Raw genomic sequence first — 15,819 nt, forward strand, 5'->3', positions numbered from 1 at the left:
GGGGGGGAGGAGACGCTGTCACATAACTACAGCCGAGCAGTGAGGGGAGAGAGCCGATCGACTGGTAGATCGGGATCGACCTTATGGGCACCCCTGCTTTAGAGTGACATAGCATCTGGACGAGTGGGGGTGAGGAAAGAGGTGGATGGACACAGAAATATGACACAACCAGTAGTGTCAAATTATACTTAACACTTACCCTAAATCATAATTTTTGTTCTCTTTAACCATTGCCATGCTGGGCTTTTTTGAATAAGAAATGCCAAAGTCAGTGTCAAATTCATCCCAGCTGTCTTTCAGAACTGACTGCCCCCAGCGTCGTCTTCCATGTTTTACATTCACAGTACTATTCTGCGGTCCACTGGCTGCTGGTTTCTGAAATGGAGAAAAAGGTTTGATTTGTTAGATTTTCTGCTTTTTATATTTTGATGACTTGGGGTACATATTATTATTTAGTGAATATACGGGTCTATTCACTAAGCTGCCGAGGGCAGCCGAGTGAACAACTGACCCCAAGTGAAGTGAGCCGAACACTGTTCGGCTATTCACTTCATGCTGGTACGGCTGATTTCAGCCGCACATCAGTTGAAATCAGCCGTACATCGGCTTGCTTCACATGGCTGCGAGTCATGGCTTCCGAAGTGCAGAAGGAGTTCGACTCAGCCGATCCAACATCTGGATCGGCTGAGCCAAACCTCCGGCAGGCTACTCACTGCTGTTCGGCCTATTCTTATAGATGCCGAACAGCAGTGAGTGAATAGCCGAATGCCGCTGAGCGGCATTCGCCTCGGCTGTTCTGCTCGGTCCCTCAGAGGTACCGAGCAGAACAGAAAAATAGTAAAAAAAAGTAAAAAACAAGTAAATAGAAAACGATTGTGCGGAGCTAGCAGTGATTCGGTTCTACTGAACCGAAGGTGTCCTGGGGCCAAAGCTAGCCGAAGGATCGGCCGAAGCTATGGCTAGATCCTTCGGCAGCTTCGTGAATAGACCCCATAGTGTTTTAGGTATTTAAAGAATATAATTATTTTTTTGAAAAGGCAATTAAAGATGTAATACATGAATACATTACTAATTTAAAAGTAAAGCATTTATTAGTGGGATTTTCAAATAATATACCACTCCATTATATCCCTGACAGTAGCATGGACTGTGAAATTAATAGCATGCCTGTCATAACTTGGGGAGTGAAACAAGGTTTATGGACTGGCTAAAACCAGTTAAGAATCTGGATTGCTATAGACCAAAGGAACATTTTACATCTCAATGAAATGAAGAGATCCTGAAATATCACTGATTTACCCGCTTACAATAAAAAACGACTAAAAGTGTCCAGAAAACAATCTCCCGTGCAGGGGCGTAACTAGAAATCACAGGGCCCCATAGCAAAATTTTGTATGGGGCCCCGTGATTGCTAGTTATGCCACTTGCAGAGCCCACCATAGACTCTATATGGTGGGCTCTGCAAGGTCTCAGTACGCCTCTTACCTGTCACCTCCGTGTTTGCCGCCGCCGGGCCCCTGCCTCCTCTTCCGTTCCCGGGCTCCGCCTCCTATCGACGGGCCCCCGCCTCCCCTTACATCACTGGCCGCACCTGCTCTTAGATCGCTGGCCAGTGATGTGAGAGGAGGCGGGGTTGCTGTTAGGCGGGCCCCGCCTCCTTCTTTACTGCAAATGTCGGTGCAACCGGCCTATTCTGCCGCATCTGCTGGCTGTCACTGACACAGCTCCGCAGCGGCTGTGAGGGGGAACGTTCTCCTTCACAGCAGCTGCTGAGCTATGTCAGTGACAGCCAGCACCCGAGACGCCATAGCGACCCAGGCGGCCCACACGGCATCACAGGGATGCCGGGCCCCCCTGTGCGCGGGCCCCATAGCGGGCGCCTGGGTCGCTATGGCGATTGTTACCCCCACTGCTCCCGTGTACTTTAACCACTTGAAGTCCGCGGTGTTAAACCCCCTTCCCATCCAGACCATTTTTCAGTATTCAGCGCTGCAGTACTTTGACTGACATTGATTTCGTCATGCAACGCTGTACTAAAAATAGAGTTTATACCATTTTTTAGGGACAGATAGAGCTTCCTTTTGGTGGTATTTAATCACCACTGGGGGGTTTATTTTTTAATATAGTAAAGGAAAAATTACCGAAATAAAAAAAAAAACAGTTTCCCCCTATATTAAATGATAAAACATTTATTATTACCCAATTTTTTGGTAAAATATAAAAGACGGGGTCACATCGGATAAAAAGACACCAAGCATGTCAAGCCTTAAAATTACGTGTGCGCGCGAAACAATACCCAACAATACCAAAAAAACAATACAATACTACGATACCCAAAATTGGCCATTGGCGACGCTTTAAAAGCTTTTACCGCTCATCAGTTTAGTGTTATCAGTGATTTATGGATGGGGCGCGCGCGAGCAGAAAAAAAATGCCGCCTGCAGACGGCAACCCACCAATGTGACTGTGCTGTCCGTCCGTTTTTTTGCAACGTGCGGACGGCAAGCGGTGAAAGGGGTGCGGGATTTGCCTTTAAGTGCATTTCCAGTTTAAAAATCCGCCCTGTACTCCTCCAGAGTACAGCACAAATTATATACAATTTTGCATAGTGATTACCTATTTTGCCAGTGTTCACCCTGTCCAAGGCCAGAACAGTGTTTACTATCAATGGCGCACCACACTACTCAACAGAATCAGGCACCTGTGCCAGATCTTGGTGGGGTTCTGTGGCAAACTGGCTCGTAGGGAAAATTTATTAATTTGTCAATGTTTTAAATAGGGATACACCAATACCGATACTAGTATCGGTGCCAGGTATTTGGGCAAGTACCCGTACTCGCCCAAATGCTCCGATGCCTGGCCCCATACTTGTGACGAGGGAGCATGGAGCCAGCTTACCGGCCAATCAGAAAACCGGGCAGCCTGTCATTACACGCCCCCCCGGCTTTCTGCTTTGCCAGAAAGCCGTCTCCATGCTCCCTCATTACCTGGTGACGAGGTAGCATGGAGTCGGCTTCCCAGCCAATCAGGAAGCCGGGCAACGTGTCTTTACACAGCGCCCGGCGTCCTGATTGGCCAGAAAGCCGGCTCCATGCTGTCTCGTCACCTGGTGACGAAGGAGCATGGAGACGGCTTCACTGCTAATCAGAAAGCAGGGTGGCGAGTCATTACACGCCGCCTGGCTTCCTTAATGGGACTTCTGGTATTGGTATTCGGTATCGGTGAGTACCAAAAAAAAAAAATGTTGGTACCCGTACTCGATACCGAAAAATTAGTATCGGTACATCCCTAGTTTTAAAGTACAAATATTCATATGCAGTACTTCTCTGCCATACATGCTCATTTCTCCATGTTTTCCCCATGCTGCTAGTGCAGAACAATACCCGTTGATCCTGCTAGAAATCCAGTGAGTATCTAACCTTCTGTTTGCCCTGACAACACAGTGATTTTCTGCTGCGCTGAAATCCCAAGCAATGTTATCAGCCCGGCCCAGTTCTCCCTGGACTGCAGAACACCTCCCTCATCTCCATGTTCCATAGTCCAAGGGAATACCTGGCAGGGCTGATAATATCACCGCTTGAGGTTTCAGTGCAGCAGAGACACTCTTGTCAGCTGATGGAGAAAATGAGCAGCTCACTGGAATTTTGGCAGATCAACTGATATCATTATGTACTTGGTGCATTTTTAAAAGGGACAAAACATGTGGAAATAGTTGGTTAAATATGTAAAATTATAGAACGAGCGAGCAATTGTAAAAAAATATTTTTAAGCCATAGTAAAAATGACTTCACTAGTAACTTACCGGTGAGATGGTTTTGCTAATGTTGGGAAGAGTCATCTGAGGATGCTTGGATGGCAGCTGGTTGTCAGCTGTGCTTTGTGGCAGCTGTATTTGCTGGAGGGGCCAGTGTGGAGCAGGCGAGCCATTTGATGTCTTCTCTGGTACATCAGGAGGAGAGGAAGACTGCTTTTTTATCTCAGATAACGGCTGTGGCTCAATGGATTGTGCTGGTTTATTTACAGCCCTTTTCTGTTCCACAGCTTGTGCCGGAGGGCCAAGTGCTTGTCCAACTTGAAAATACGGGTACCTTAAAGCCTGCATACAGTAACAAAAGAATTACTTTCTTCCCTTTTCATACCATTATCAATATGTTCGTGTTCAGTGACATTTCAGGAAATGGATACTATTATAAGTTTAATGCTACCATTTTAGTGCCATCTAGTTTAGAGTTAGAGTGGGTTTGATGAAAGTACCCCTATGCCACTAAAATAGGTTCACCAGAGTTAATGCATTCTAGCAGAACAGACTGAAAAAAACATTTATTTATCGGTTTGAAATAATAATATAATAAATAATATTATTTATATTATAATATTTTACTAAGGCAATGAAGTATACACGCACATGCTCTTGCTCACACACACACGTAAACATGGGGGAGTGCATGCCCATTATAACAGGGTTTTTTTAATTCACCACAAGGCTCTATTCACATATAGCGTTTGCGTTTCCCACGAAAACGCATTTTTTAAAAATCTTTGCAGATTCCACTTGTTTGTGGCTATATCCGCCATAATATCACGCTTGTACTATTTTGCAGGCCACGCGGTTTCGTACCGCACTGCCACCGCAAATGTCTGAACAATGCACATTAAAGTACATCGTTTTTTATGTTTAGAACGCATGGACAACCGCTCCTGTGTGAATGGAGCCTAAACGTCTTTTCATGCAGTCCATTGAGAGACATAGGAAGGCTTTACAGTGACATTAAAGGATAAAAATTGATGCCATCTAAAATCTGTGCACTTCCTTAAAAAGACCCTGTCACCATCTTGTACTTTCCCATTTAAATGTACCATTGAATACAACACACACTTACTAGCATGATGTTTTGCTTGCAGAAAGGGTCCAGGGTTTTTAAGATACATGCTTTAAAAAAATCACTAGGGAACTTCAACACTGGGAGTCAAATCCCTTGCATTTCCTATCCTGACATATCCTATCCATATCCTATCCTAGTGCCTCTCCTGAAAATTTATTGATTCAATATAAATTTGAGGGTGGAAATGCCAAATACCTGACTAGCTGTGGGACGCTTCTTGGGGTCCCACTGCATCATGTCTCTCATTAGTGTCAATGCCTCTTCACTGGCATTGGGTATCAGAGTTTTTAGGTTTATATGAACACACTGTGGGAAGCGGAAATTCATTGCTGATGCAAGCTGATAACCTTCAGTCCAGTCACTCTGTAGAGTAAAAATAATGGTTATGTATGCTTAAAATGCTAGGTATTTACATCAAATTGTCGGCATGTTTGACAGCGAATTTATCATGTTTATTGTTTGACTAATTGATTAAGTGGAGAAAAAAAAACCTACTTACTTTCTTTGGTGTACCCAGAACCTGGCAAATCTTAAAGATCTCATCAACCTCACTTGTTCCAGGGAAGAGCGGTCTAAGGGTATACAATTCAGCCATAATGCTCCCAACTGCCCATATGTCTATAGGAGAGCTATATGTTAAAGATCTCAGCAACACTTCTGGAGCCCTGTACCTGCAAAGGAACAACATATCTATGGTTGGACAATGATCTACATACTTGACATATATTCCTATGTAGCCGTATAAAATTAACTGCTAATACGGTCCATTAACAGGTCAATCTTTTAGACAGGCTTTCCACAGAATAAGAGGTCATTGTAGTAGAGATTTGCACCTGAGGTCCTAAAGCTGGCAGTTGACTGAACTTGTCCTTTCTAAAATGAGCATTCAGTTTTGGGATTACATACTCTTTAAAGTAAGTTTGCACAGACACCAAGTACAGTACTCGGTACAAGTACAAGTACGAGTACATGTGCCGATACTTTTGAGCTCCAAGACTAGACTAGAGAAAAATTCAAAAATTAGGAGGCAGCTTTCATTTCTAAGGAGCACACGGAGCTCCTGAGATTTGTACATCTCTGTTTTAATGTACGATTTACTTTTTATAAATAAAGGGTTGCACCGATACCAGTTTTGCGAGTACTAGTACTAGTACTTGCCAAGTACTTACAAGTACGAGTACTGATACATTTTTGTTTATTGTCATGTGACAGTTTTTCTAAATCAATACAGACTAATGATTTCAGGACAGTGCTGGAGCGTCAGAGCCAGGTCCCAGCTGCAACAGCTGCAACCCTGGGAGATCTCATGAAAATGCCAAGTATCTGCACTGGTACTCTGTGCAGTATCTGTGCATCCCTACTTTAAAGTATACCTGCACTTTGCCTATACAAGGCAAAATAACAGGGTCACTTTGCAGAAGCAAGACGTACCTAAAATCCACATACTCTACCACCTGATTGCCAAGATTCCTGTTTAGGTTTTCACTTACTAACCAAGTCCAAACTTACACAAGGCTATGCACAACCCTGCTCCAACATGGCACACAGTGCAGCGCAATGTGGAGGCAGGGAGAATATGTCATATGTTCCTTCATACTCAGAAATATTGTGCATTTCTCAGCTGATCTGACAGTCAAAAAAAGTGGGGCAAGTACAGCATGTTTCTCTTGCACCAGCTAATGATTACTCTAGTGCTGCAAAGCAGTTAAGGCCCCATTCACACTGAGCAGTTAAGGCCCCATTCACACGATTTTTCGCACGATTTTATATGAGCGATATTGCGCGACTCATCGTGCAACTTTTTCCTATTGGGCTGTATTCAATCAGGAGCAAAATCGCTCGAAATCGCTCGAAAAAAGGGTCATGTAGGAGCGACAAGCTACAGCGACGAGCTACAAGCGATATTGAGCGACGAGATGTGAACAGCTCCATTGAAATGGATTGGAGAAGCTACACAGAGCGATATCGTGTGGAAATATGAGCGATATCGCTGCAAAAATCGAGCGATAAATCGCTCAGTGTGAATGGGGCCTTAAGCGAACAGACCCATAGTGAAAATGACCTCCTGTAATGCTTTGTAAGAAATATTCTTTATTGTATCTTCAATATACATGTTTATCATGAACCTAACCGATACATCCGTGTTATCAAGCTGACATTAGAATATGGAACTGTACACACATTTTCAGGTACCGCAGGTAACTTACCATCGGGTAGACACGTAATCTGTATAGGGCGGCTGAGACCGCAGTTCTCGCACTAACCCAAAGTCAGCTATTTTCACAAGCTCTGGGCCCATACAGAGAAGATTTTCAGGCTTCATATCCCGATGAAAAAAACCTGATCCAGTTGAAGCAGAAAGGGGATGAGTACAGAGTATTTCCATGAAAATGAAAGAATATCAGCATCAGTTAACAGGTTCCCCTAAATGCCCATAATGCCCCCTAAAATGATGGACAGGATCTTAACGCAGAAACGTCTAAGAATAACCTAAGCTTATTCACAGCTACTGACAGGTTGCTGTTCTAGTCAGTCCCTATTAGATTGTAAGCCCTCAGGGGCAGGGCGCTCCTCACCATCTTGTCTTGAATTGTATTGTGATTGTAATGTCCGCAAACTGTTGGCGCTATATAAATACTATGTAATAATAATAATAATAATAGAAGACAGAGCATATCATGATTTGGGGAAAAAATGAGACTCCAGCAACTATTACTTAAGGAGGATGCAAATGAAAAAAGGAATTCTAAATGCTTACCATGCTTGTGTATAAAGGTTAAGCCTGAAAGCACTTGAAACATAATGTTCCTTATTTCATTCTCAGTGAACATCGTATTCTCTCTGCCAAGACGGTGATGTAGGAAAGCAGTAGAAGAAAAACAAAATACAACAAATAGTAAAGAAAAGAAAATGAAAGCCATAAGGTCACTTGATACCATTTAGAAGTTTCACCAACAGACATAAAACAGTCTGGGGCACACTTGTAGCTCTTGTTTAAATGCCAATGTAAATGATTGCCTATACAGCAATCTGATGTGACTGATCAGCTGAATGCACACTATATCATCTACCCCCTATTTATCCAAATGGTATCAGTGGTCCTCTCTGAAAGTAGAAGCAAGAAAAAGAACAGTATAAGTAAAGGATGTATAGGTTCCAGGAAATTCAGCAATTGTTGAAGGAATTTCACCTAAAGGGTAACTCTCAATATGAATGCATCTGTCATCTACACAGTAGGGTTGATTTACTAAGTGGAGACTGTTCACTTAGCAAAGTAAATGTTCATTGAGCTTAGTAAATAAGGTGAATCTGTATTCACCACAATCAACCAATGCTTTACTAGCAACACATTTTGTTGAATTTCCCTTGCACATGTGAACATAGTTGTTCCCCATACTGTATACTAACAGTCTCTTGGCAAAGTGAACACACATATACCGAAGAGAACACTCACTTTGCTAAGTGAATAACTTCTGTTCTTTAGTATATTAACCCACTGTCTCGATATTGGCACTGTTTCAGCTAAGATAATGGCTGACTGCCTTGCACATGTAGCCGGCAGATACATTTTAACCTGTCCATCCCTGTGTAAATAAGATATGAATTTGAATGAACAATATACATAACCAACAGAAAGCACTGCAGAGCTTACACATGGGTCTCGCTTTGTAAACCTACCGTGCTTATGGATAAAGGCTAGGCCTTGTAAAATCTGATACATAATGTTTCTGATGACTGACTCAGGAAACAACTTATTTCTGTGAAGAGACAAATTAAACACTTCAAGTAATGATACAAGGGAGCTAGTGGAAAGTCTCAGGGTACATATTTTCATGCGCCTGCATTTGCCATTGGTGACTGCATTGTGAAGCACATCTACAAAGTCTACGGCCACATGCTTTACAATCATTTATACGATCAAGGACAAATACTGCTTCATGAATTATTTTGTTGCCCATGTTTTGGCTAAGCAATCGGTGAAGTGCATCAGATGTATTTCACACTTTACATTGAATGGAATTGCCATAAGTCATCTGGCTGCCGTATGGCAATTCCATTTAATTTACAGTATGAAATACACCTGATGGACATGCATGTGTACATTCCCCAAAATAAAAACTATGATTTAAAAAAGCTTTACGTGAGCGTTAAAAGCCAACTTCAGCCATACATGAAAATCAATCATTTAAATGTAAAGGCTATATGTACTTTCTTCTTCTTTTTTTTTGGGGGGGGGGTGCTCCTTGTCCCCAAGAAGCCCCCGCCAGTGACAACATGCATTCTGAGTCTACAACTATGCAAGCTAGGTGCCACTGTGCCTCCTCCTTTTCCCTAGGAACAGATATACAGCACCATGTAGCATGACCATCCTGTTTAGCTCTCCCACTGTCTGTATATCTTCCAGCCTTTTAAGTCAGCCACTCCTGCATATGTATGTTGCTCACCTTTGCCCCCTGCTTCCCACAAGCATGGCTCACTGCTCTGCCCATAATACTGCCAGTAGAGCCTGGTGGCTTTTGGGCCATTGTTTCAAAGCACAGAAAACTGAAACAGTTTTACTTTTTTCTGTGTAGCAATCATCCAACTTCATAATAAGCACGTTATGTCACCTTACTGCACACGGCTTTATACCATTAAAAAAAAATAAAAAAGATATGACTCCCCCTTAGGAAGAGAGGACATGTTTCAATTTTTCTACACAGTGTGCAGCATTGGACCCAACTCTGACACGTTAACATGGTTCACAGTAATTATTCTGATGATCAGGATATGATAAATAAATGGTTTCTCTTTAGCAATCAGTAAAGATACTTAGCACAAAATCTGCCGGAATTTGCAGGCAGTATTGACACATTCACTGGAGGTGATCATTATTAGATTAGTACCGCCTACAGGACTCGGTGGCTCTGGACCAGGGTCTCTAAACTACGGCCTGTGGCCACACAGCTCCTAACAGATGCATATATGCAGATTCCAAACTACTATAATTCACAATTTTATATCTGGAGAGCTATTTGGTAAAAACTAAATGGATTATATCTACCAGTAGTTGGAGAACCTAAAGCAATACAGAAATCTGACATCTAACGAAGCCTATTACAGTATAGAAGACACTCATAAGAGGGCTCCTTTTATTATTTTTCCAATAAAGCTAATTTTTATTCTTCATGTACTTGTTTATCTAATGTCAGATATTTTGTCAGCTTTTAACAACTGCTGATAGGCTAATGGTATTAAAAGTCAGCATTACTAAAAAGAAAACCACATAGAATATTTTACAATGCAAATATACAGTATATGGGGAAATGCACCGTTTTGTTGGCCAAAAACTAGTCTTGTACCGTGTTAGCCATTGACAAAAGTAAAAGTTTGGATTTAGGGTGATACTATTTATTGGCTTAACATTTACATAGGGCTAAGCATCTCCTTCCTGCCTCTACATCAGTCTTTCTTAACCAGGGTGCTCAGGCACCCTGGGGTGCCTTTACATTTTTGCATAGCATCAAGTTTCATGGTGTAGGCAAGCCACCATAGATGAACATGACACTAATCCAGGGTGGCGTGCATCCAGGACCTCCCCCAGCATTTAGCAGAGTACAGAGGTCCCCCTCTGTCCATACCTGCTCCGCCTCTCGCACTCTGCCATGCTGCTGCAGTCGCAGTGTAGTAAAGAGTATAAGGTAGGGTAAGACTAAGAGTGGACTGAGGACTCTGATGTAATGGGGAGCTCCAATTGTGAAGGAATGGCTCTGTTGTGAAAGGGGGGACTCTGATGGAATGGGAGGGCTTCTGGTTTGGAAGGAGGGACTTTGATGTGAAGGAGTTAACTACATGTAGGGTCTGTGTAGGGTCCCCACTTAATTTCCATACCAGACCCCTATCAAAGATATACATTTTGGGGGGAACCATATGTAATTTTTTTACATCTAAGTTTTTGTACATCTGAGATTTTAAAGCGTGCCGTGACTGAAACAAGGTTGAAAAGCATGCTCTACATCATAGTGCTCAGGCCTGACAAGAGGCCACCTGTGCACCGAAAACTGCATGGTAGGGAAATGGGACTTTCCATTGTTCCTCCATAATCGGAAGTATCAAGTTTTTGACAGGGTTCTTTCAGGCAAATTGGGGGTCAGAGTAGAGCAAGAAAGTAAATACCAGCAGTGTTAAAAAAAATGCTGCACAGTGGACCAGTTCCTTTGTCTTAAATGAGCTAGCGAAAAGTTAACTTTGAAACAACTGACTTTTTTAAATAGTACAGTGAAATAAAGGATCATACCTGTCTTTCATTAGCTGATAAAGATTTTCCTTCATATATTCAAATACGAAATAGAGTTGGTCATTCTCTCGGATTACTTCCTTTAACTTAATCACGTTGACGTGATTAAGCTTTTTCAGGGACTGTAAAACAAAACAAAAAAGCATTGATCAATATTTCTCTATACATTACTGAAATCTTACTAGAAAGAATAGAGTACACAATATTTATTGGATTATTTTTCTTGCTGATATAGCTAAAAGGAATATAGAAAGTGAGTGTTATTATAGCAGCCTTGGCAGACTATGACCATATGACTGTGATACACCTCCCTAACGCATTTTTTTCATATCTCATTTTCTTATTTAGTGGCTTCAGTTCAGGATTCCATACCATATGTGCTTTGCTTTTCCATGAAAATATATAGACTCCATAACTACACTTAAATCCACCGGGTCACTGTCAATCCGCCTATTCAGTATGTAAGAGTACTTTTTTGTTAGCCCTTATGTAAAAGTAATAATGTTAAAAAAAAAAAAAAAGCCCTCCGCCCACATACACTAACAAGCAAACACGCAACGGGTGCACCTACATGCACAGACAACAATTGCGCCACGAGTTACAGATCCCTGCGAACACTGGAGTGAAAGCAATAATTTGAGGGCCACCACTCACTGTGAAGGTTAAATTGATGAGCAGGAAATGCTTTTAAAATGTTGCTTATGGGCAGTTTTTTGCCATTTCACAGAAGTATACAATTTTAGAGCTCGGCATGTTTGGTATATATTTACCCGACGCAACCCGAACTTTGAGGTTTTAAAAAAAACTGGGTGTTATATTTTGTATTTTTGCACTAAAATTCATGTTAGTGTACTTTTTCCTAAAAATATTGATTTAATAAACAAATGTACAAATGTCGTGCAACATAAAAAGAAAAGCAAGAATCATTTGTTTTTTAATTCTACAGGGCCTTTGCTTTTATAAAATATATCATTGTTTTGGGGTTTTAAGTAGTTTTGTAGCCAAAAATTCCGATTTTAGCATGAGTAAAAAAAAATGCAAAACTTGCTCAGTTTCAAAGTGGCTAATTCAAAAAAACATGGAAGAGTGGTCATAGAAACATTTAAGAAGTCACATAAAGTATTGCTTTGAAGTAAGTCTGTGCTTTGCCTGTGTAGGGAAATCAAAAGGTTACATCTAAAGCTATTCCCCACAGCAACTTATACTTTCCCTCGCTTCACTTCTCTGTCACTGTTTGCTGATATGAGTGAGGAGAAGTCCTGTTTAAGCTTCAATCAATCCAATTCAAGCTTACAAAAGGGCTGAGGGCTCTCAACCCCTATGTGACAGCGCTCACTGATGCCTATGCAGCTAACTGCCAAGTACCATCACTGTCATGTGGGAGGAAGGGGAGTGAGTAACATGCTCCCTATACTTGAAAGTACCCAGTATTGTCTTTCTCTTACGGGGGCAAACAAGGTAAAGAAAAAGGGGAGTATATTTTGCTGCTGCGGGGACTGACATGAAAGGGAACATCTTGCTTTGTCATATAACAAACATAAAATAAGTGTTATCCCATTTTGGCTGAAAAAAAGTGCAACTACACTTTTAGGTAAACACTGCACAAATATCTAATCATAGGAACCACTTTTATTTATTTCTTCCAGTCAATTTTTGCTATTAACATGGTAGTGGTGTGAGGAGATGAACACTTTATACTGTATATTCTTCCAAAATATATTGCATAATAATTATTATAAGCTTATGACATAAAAGTCAGGTTGACAATGTGTTAGATCTTCATGGAACGGCACAGAGAGTTCCCTGACATAGCTCTACATCTTTATACTGCTATATACTTATACTGCTTGATTGTGCAGCAGAAAAAAATGCTATATAATCAATACAAGTTGAACACAAACTATACAACTAAAATACAGCGCTGTATAAAATATTACCTTCACTTCTTTTAAATTCATACATTCATCCCAAGAATAGAATTTCCTTTTCATCCTGTAGAAAAAAAAGCTAATGATTAAACTGTCTTTTAAACAAGCGTCTGCAATTCTGAAAGCTAAAGATCATGTTAACCCCTACCCGACCATTATCTGTTTATTACTGTTCCCCAGCATGATACCCAGTACCAGGGAATTGTAATAAGCATCCTAGAAACAGCAGCTGACATTCTGCGCAGCTGCTCGCTCCTAATCACTGACAGCTCGGGTCCCCACTGATAATTGGGAGCCAAAATGATCACTTTGTAAGACACAAATACACGCCGGAGGTTTCCTAGAAATTAAAGCCTTCAAGTGTATGTAAACCGTAACAATGAACTTCTCTTATTTGCTCCCTTTTGGTTTGTTAAATATACCATTGAAAGTGTTTTTGGTATATCTGTGTGATATCTGCAAAACAAAATATCTGTTGATCATGTTAGAAATTCAGAGCTGTCCTGTGCACACTTCCTGCATCTTATAGAGTCCAACAAGCCCTTACTTTCTTAAACTACATAATAATTAGTGTCAATGTTGTCGAGATGGAAGAGTGAGAGGATTTGAACAGTTTGTTTAAAGAACGGGACGGGGCTGACGCTATTTAGTCTGTGTGTTGTCTAGCCACAACAGGGCTTCCAAGCAGAGTGTACTGTATTTCTGGCAGATCAGCAGGTATTTTCCAATAAAACATTTGCAGGGTTATTCACAGAAGGGTGAAGAAGGAGGCAGGAGAAGTGAACAATCTAGGCCAAAATAGCTGATTTGGAAAATTCTCCAATTTCAGCTCACTTTCTGATTCAGGTATTTTGGGCTAGATTGCTCACTTCTGCCTTCTCAAACTCTTCACCCTTTTGTGAATAACCCTGTTGGAAATGTATATTACAGCATATGCTTCTACTTTGCCCTGACATACACTTTCAGCTTACAGATACACATTGCCACCTTCAGGCAGCAGTGTTAAAGTAGAACTATGAGGTGAGTGATTTTTCACTCAACCTCATAGTTCGAGCCGACGTGTGACAATGAAACTGTCACACATTGGCTCAATAGATCGGGAAGTGAGCGACCGCATACCGTGTACGACTTTTATCTTAGGAACATGTTCGAAAACCCGCCGAGAATCGTCCGATTGTCGGCGGGTGTGTGGCATGTTCCTTAGATAAATGCCGCAAGCGCACACTGCCCGTTCAGCATTGCGGTCATCGGAAGCCCGCCCCTCAGCGGGGCGGGCTTTCGATTATCGCAAGTACGATCTGCCGGTCCAAGATGGACAGATTGTACGTTTTTTTAATTACCTTACAACCATCGCAAGACAAAAGTCTTGCGATGGTTGTACGGTCTGTGGCCAGCATTATAGTTACCTGCTTCTCCAAGATCTTGGTTGTGTGACTTGCTGGGTCCCACACAGCCTCTTCTCCAAATGTCCCTGGGCCCCATTACTCCATAGAGTCCTAAGTAAAGGGCATCTATAATTTGTTCCAATGGTAGATGGCCTTTCCATAGGAATAACAGGAGATTGCAGTATGCATAAGCGTAGGAAGCAGATGCTGACAAGGAGACTTTTAGGAAGGAGGCTGTCCATGGCAGGCCACAATATCATAAAAGTCAAATGTATGTTTTGTAAAAAATATATTGTTTTTAATTTAATGTAGCCTCAGAATGACAATATTATCCACTGAGTTACCCACTGCCGAATCACGGTCTGTCTTATGTATCAAAAGTACCTCTAATGGCAGTCAGATTACTGTCATTTTCCGGAGCAGGTTTCAATCAAACTAGTTACTGTGAGGCTATACGAAATATCATATGAGGTACACATTGATAAATTAAACCTAGCATTGCTTTTGCATATTGGAAATACAACAACTAACACATCAATGACAAGATCAAAGCACCACCTTCACCCTCCAAAGTATACTTACTTTTTGATGGCTACTAGTTCTCCAGACTCATTGCTTTTCCCCATTAGCACATTTCCATATGTGCCATCTCCAAGCTGTTTTAGCGTTGTGTACCGATTCATTTTGAATCTGCAATTTCAAATTCTTGGATGCTAAAAGTTTGTCTATAATAAATTAAAACAAACGGCACTAATAGTCCGATAGCTTCATTGGAGTCTGTGCAAATTATTCATTAGAGCATTGTGTGTGAAGCGTTAAAATGACAAGATGGTGATGGAAAGAAGGTAAAAGTCCAGTGATTCTGCCATTCCAAATGGTATCTAAAAAAGAAATAAAAAAATGTCAGCATGTGTTCTATTTATTTGGGTTCCTACAGATATCGAAGAGTTTTCAACCAGTCTGGCCATTTTCATTCATGTTACTGTAGAGCAGGGGTGCCCACAATTTTTTGTGTTAAGATCTACTTTTCAAATGACGATCTACATGAGATCTACCAACGGAAAAAAAACCTCCCTCGCTCTCTCTCCCGGCTGTCTCTCCTTGCTCATCCTCCTGGCCATCTCTCCTTGCTCATCCTCCTGGCTGTCTCTCCTTGCTCATCCTCCTGGCTGCCTCTCCTCATTTTCTCTCCTGGCTATCTCTCTTCGCTCTCTTGGCTGTCTCTCCTTGCTCTCTCCCCTGGCTGTCTCTCCTCTCTCTCTTTCCTCGCTGTCTCTCATTGCTCTCTCCCCTGTCTGTCTCTCCTTGCGCTCTCTCCGCTGGCTGTCTCTCCCCGTTCTCTCTCC

The 15,819-nt window shown here is 41.7% G+C and overlaps 1 protein-coding gene across 1 annotated transcript in view; it reads right to left on the minus strand.

Annotated features, from left to right (window-relative positions):
* The window catches only part of MAK (male germ cell associated kinase), a 25,581-nt gene extending 10,386 nt beyond the window's left edge, over positions 1–15,195 (minus strand). The window contains exons 1-9 of the mRNA XM_018558215.1: positions 15,056–15,195; positions 13,098–13,152; positions 11,161–11,282; positions 8,562–8,641; positions 7,091–7,223; positions 5,383–5,554; positions 5,079–5,246; positions 3,803–4,096; positions 200–375 (exon numbers count right to left, since the gene is read on the minus strand). Of these exons, the coding sequence (XP_018413717.1) occupies positions 200–375; positions 3,803–4,096; positions 5,079–5,246; positions 5,383–5,554; positions 7,091–7,223; positions 8,562–8,641; positions 11,161–11,282; positions 13,098–13,152; positions 15,056–15,156 (1,301 nt within the window). The 5' untranslated portion in view covers positions 15,157–15,195. The remainder of the gene's footprint in view (positions 1–199; positions 376–3,802; positions 4,097–5,078; positions 5,247–5,382; positions 5,555–7,090; positions 7,224–8,561; positions 8,642–11,160; positions 11,283–13,097; positions 13,153–15,055) is intronic.
* Between the last annotated feature and the right edge of the window lie 624 nt (positions 15,196–15,819).

Source organism: Nanorana parkeri, unplaced genomic scaffold (assembly GCF_000935625.1).
Source record: "Nanorana parkeri isolate BGI_ZX_2015 unplaced genomic scaffold, ASM93562v1 scaffold326, whole genome shotgun sequence".
NCBI lineage: Eukaryota > Metazoa > Chordata > Amphibia > Anura > Dicroglossidae > Nanorana > Nanorana parkeri.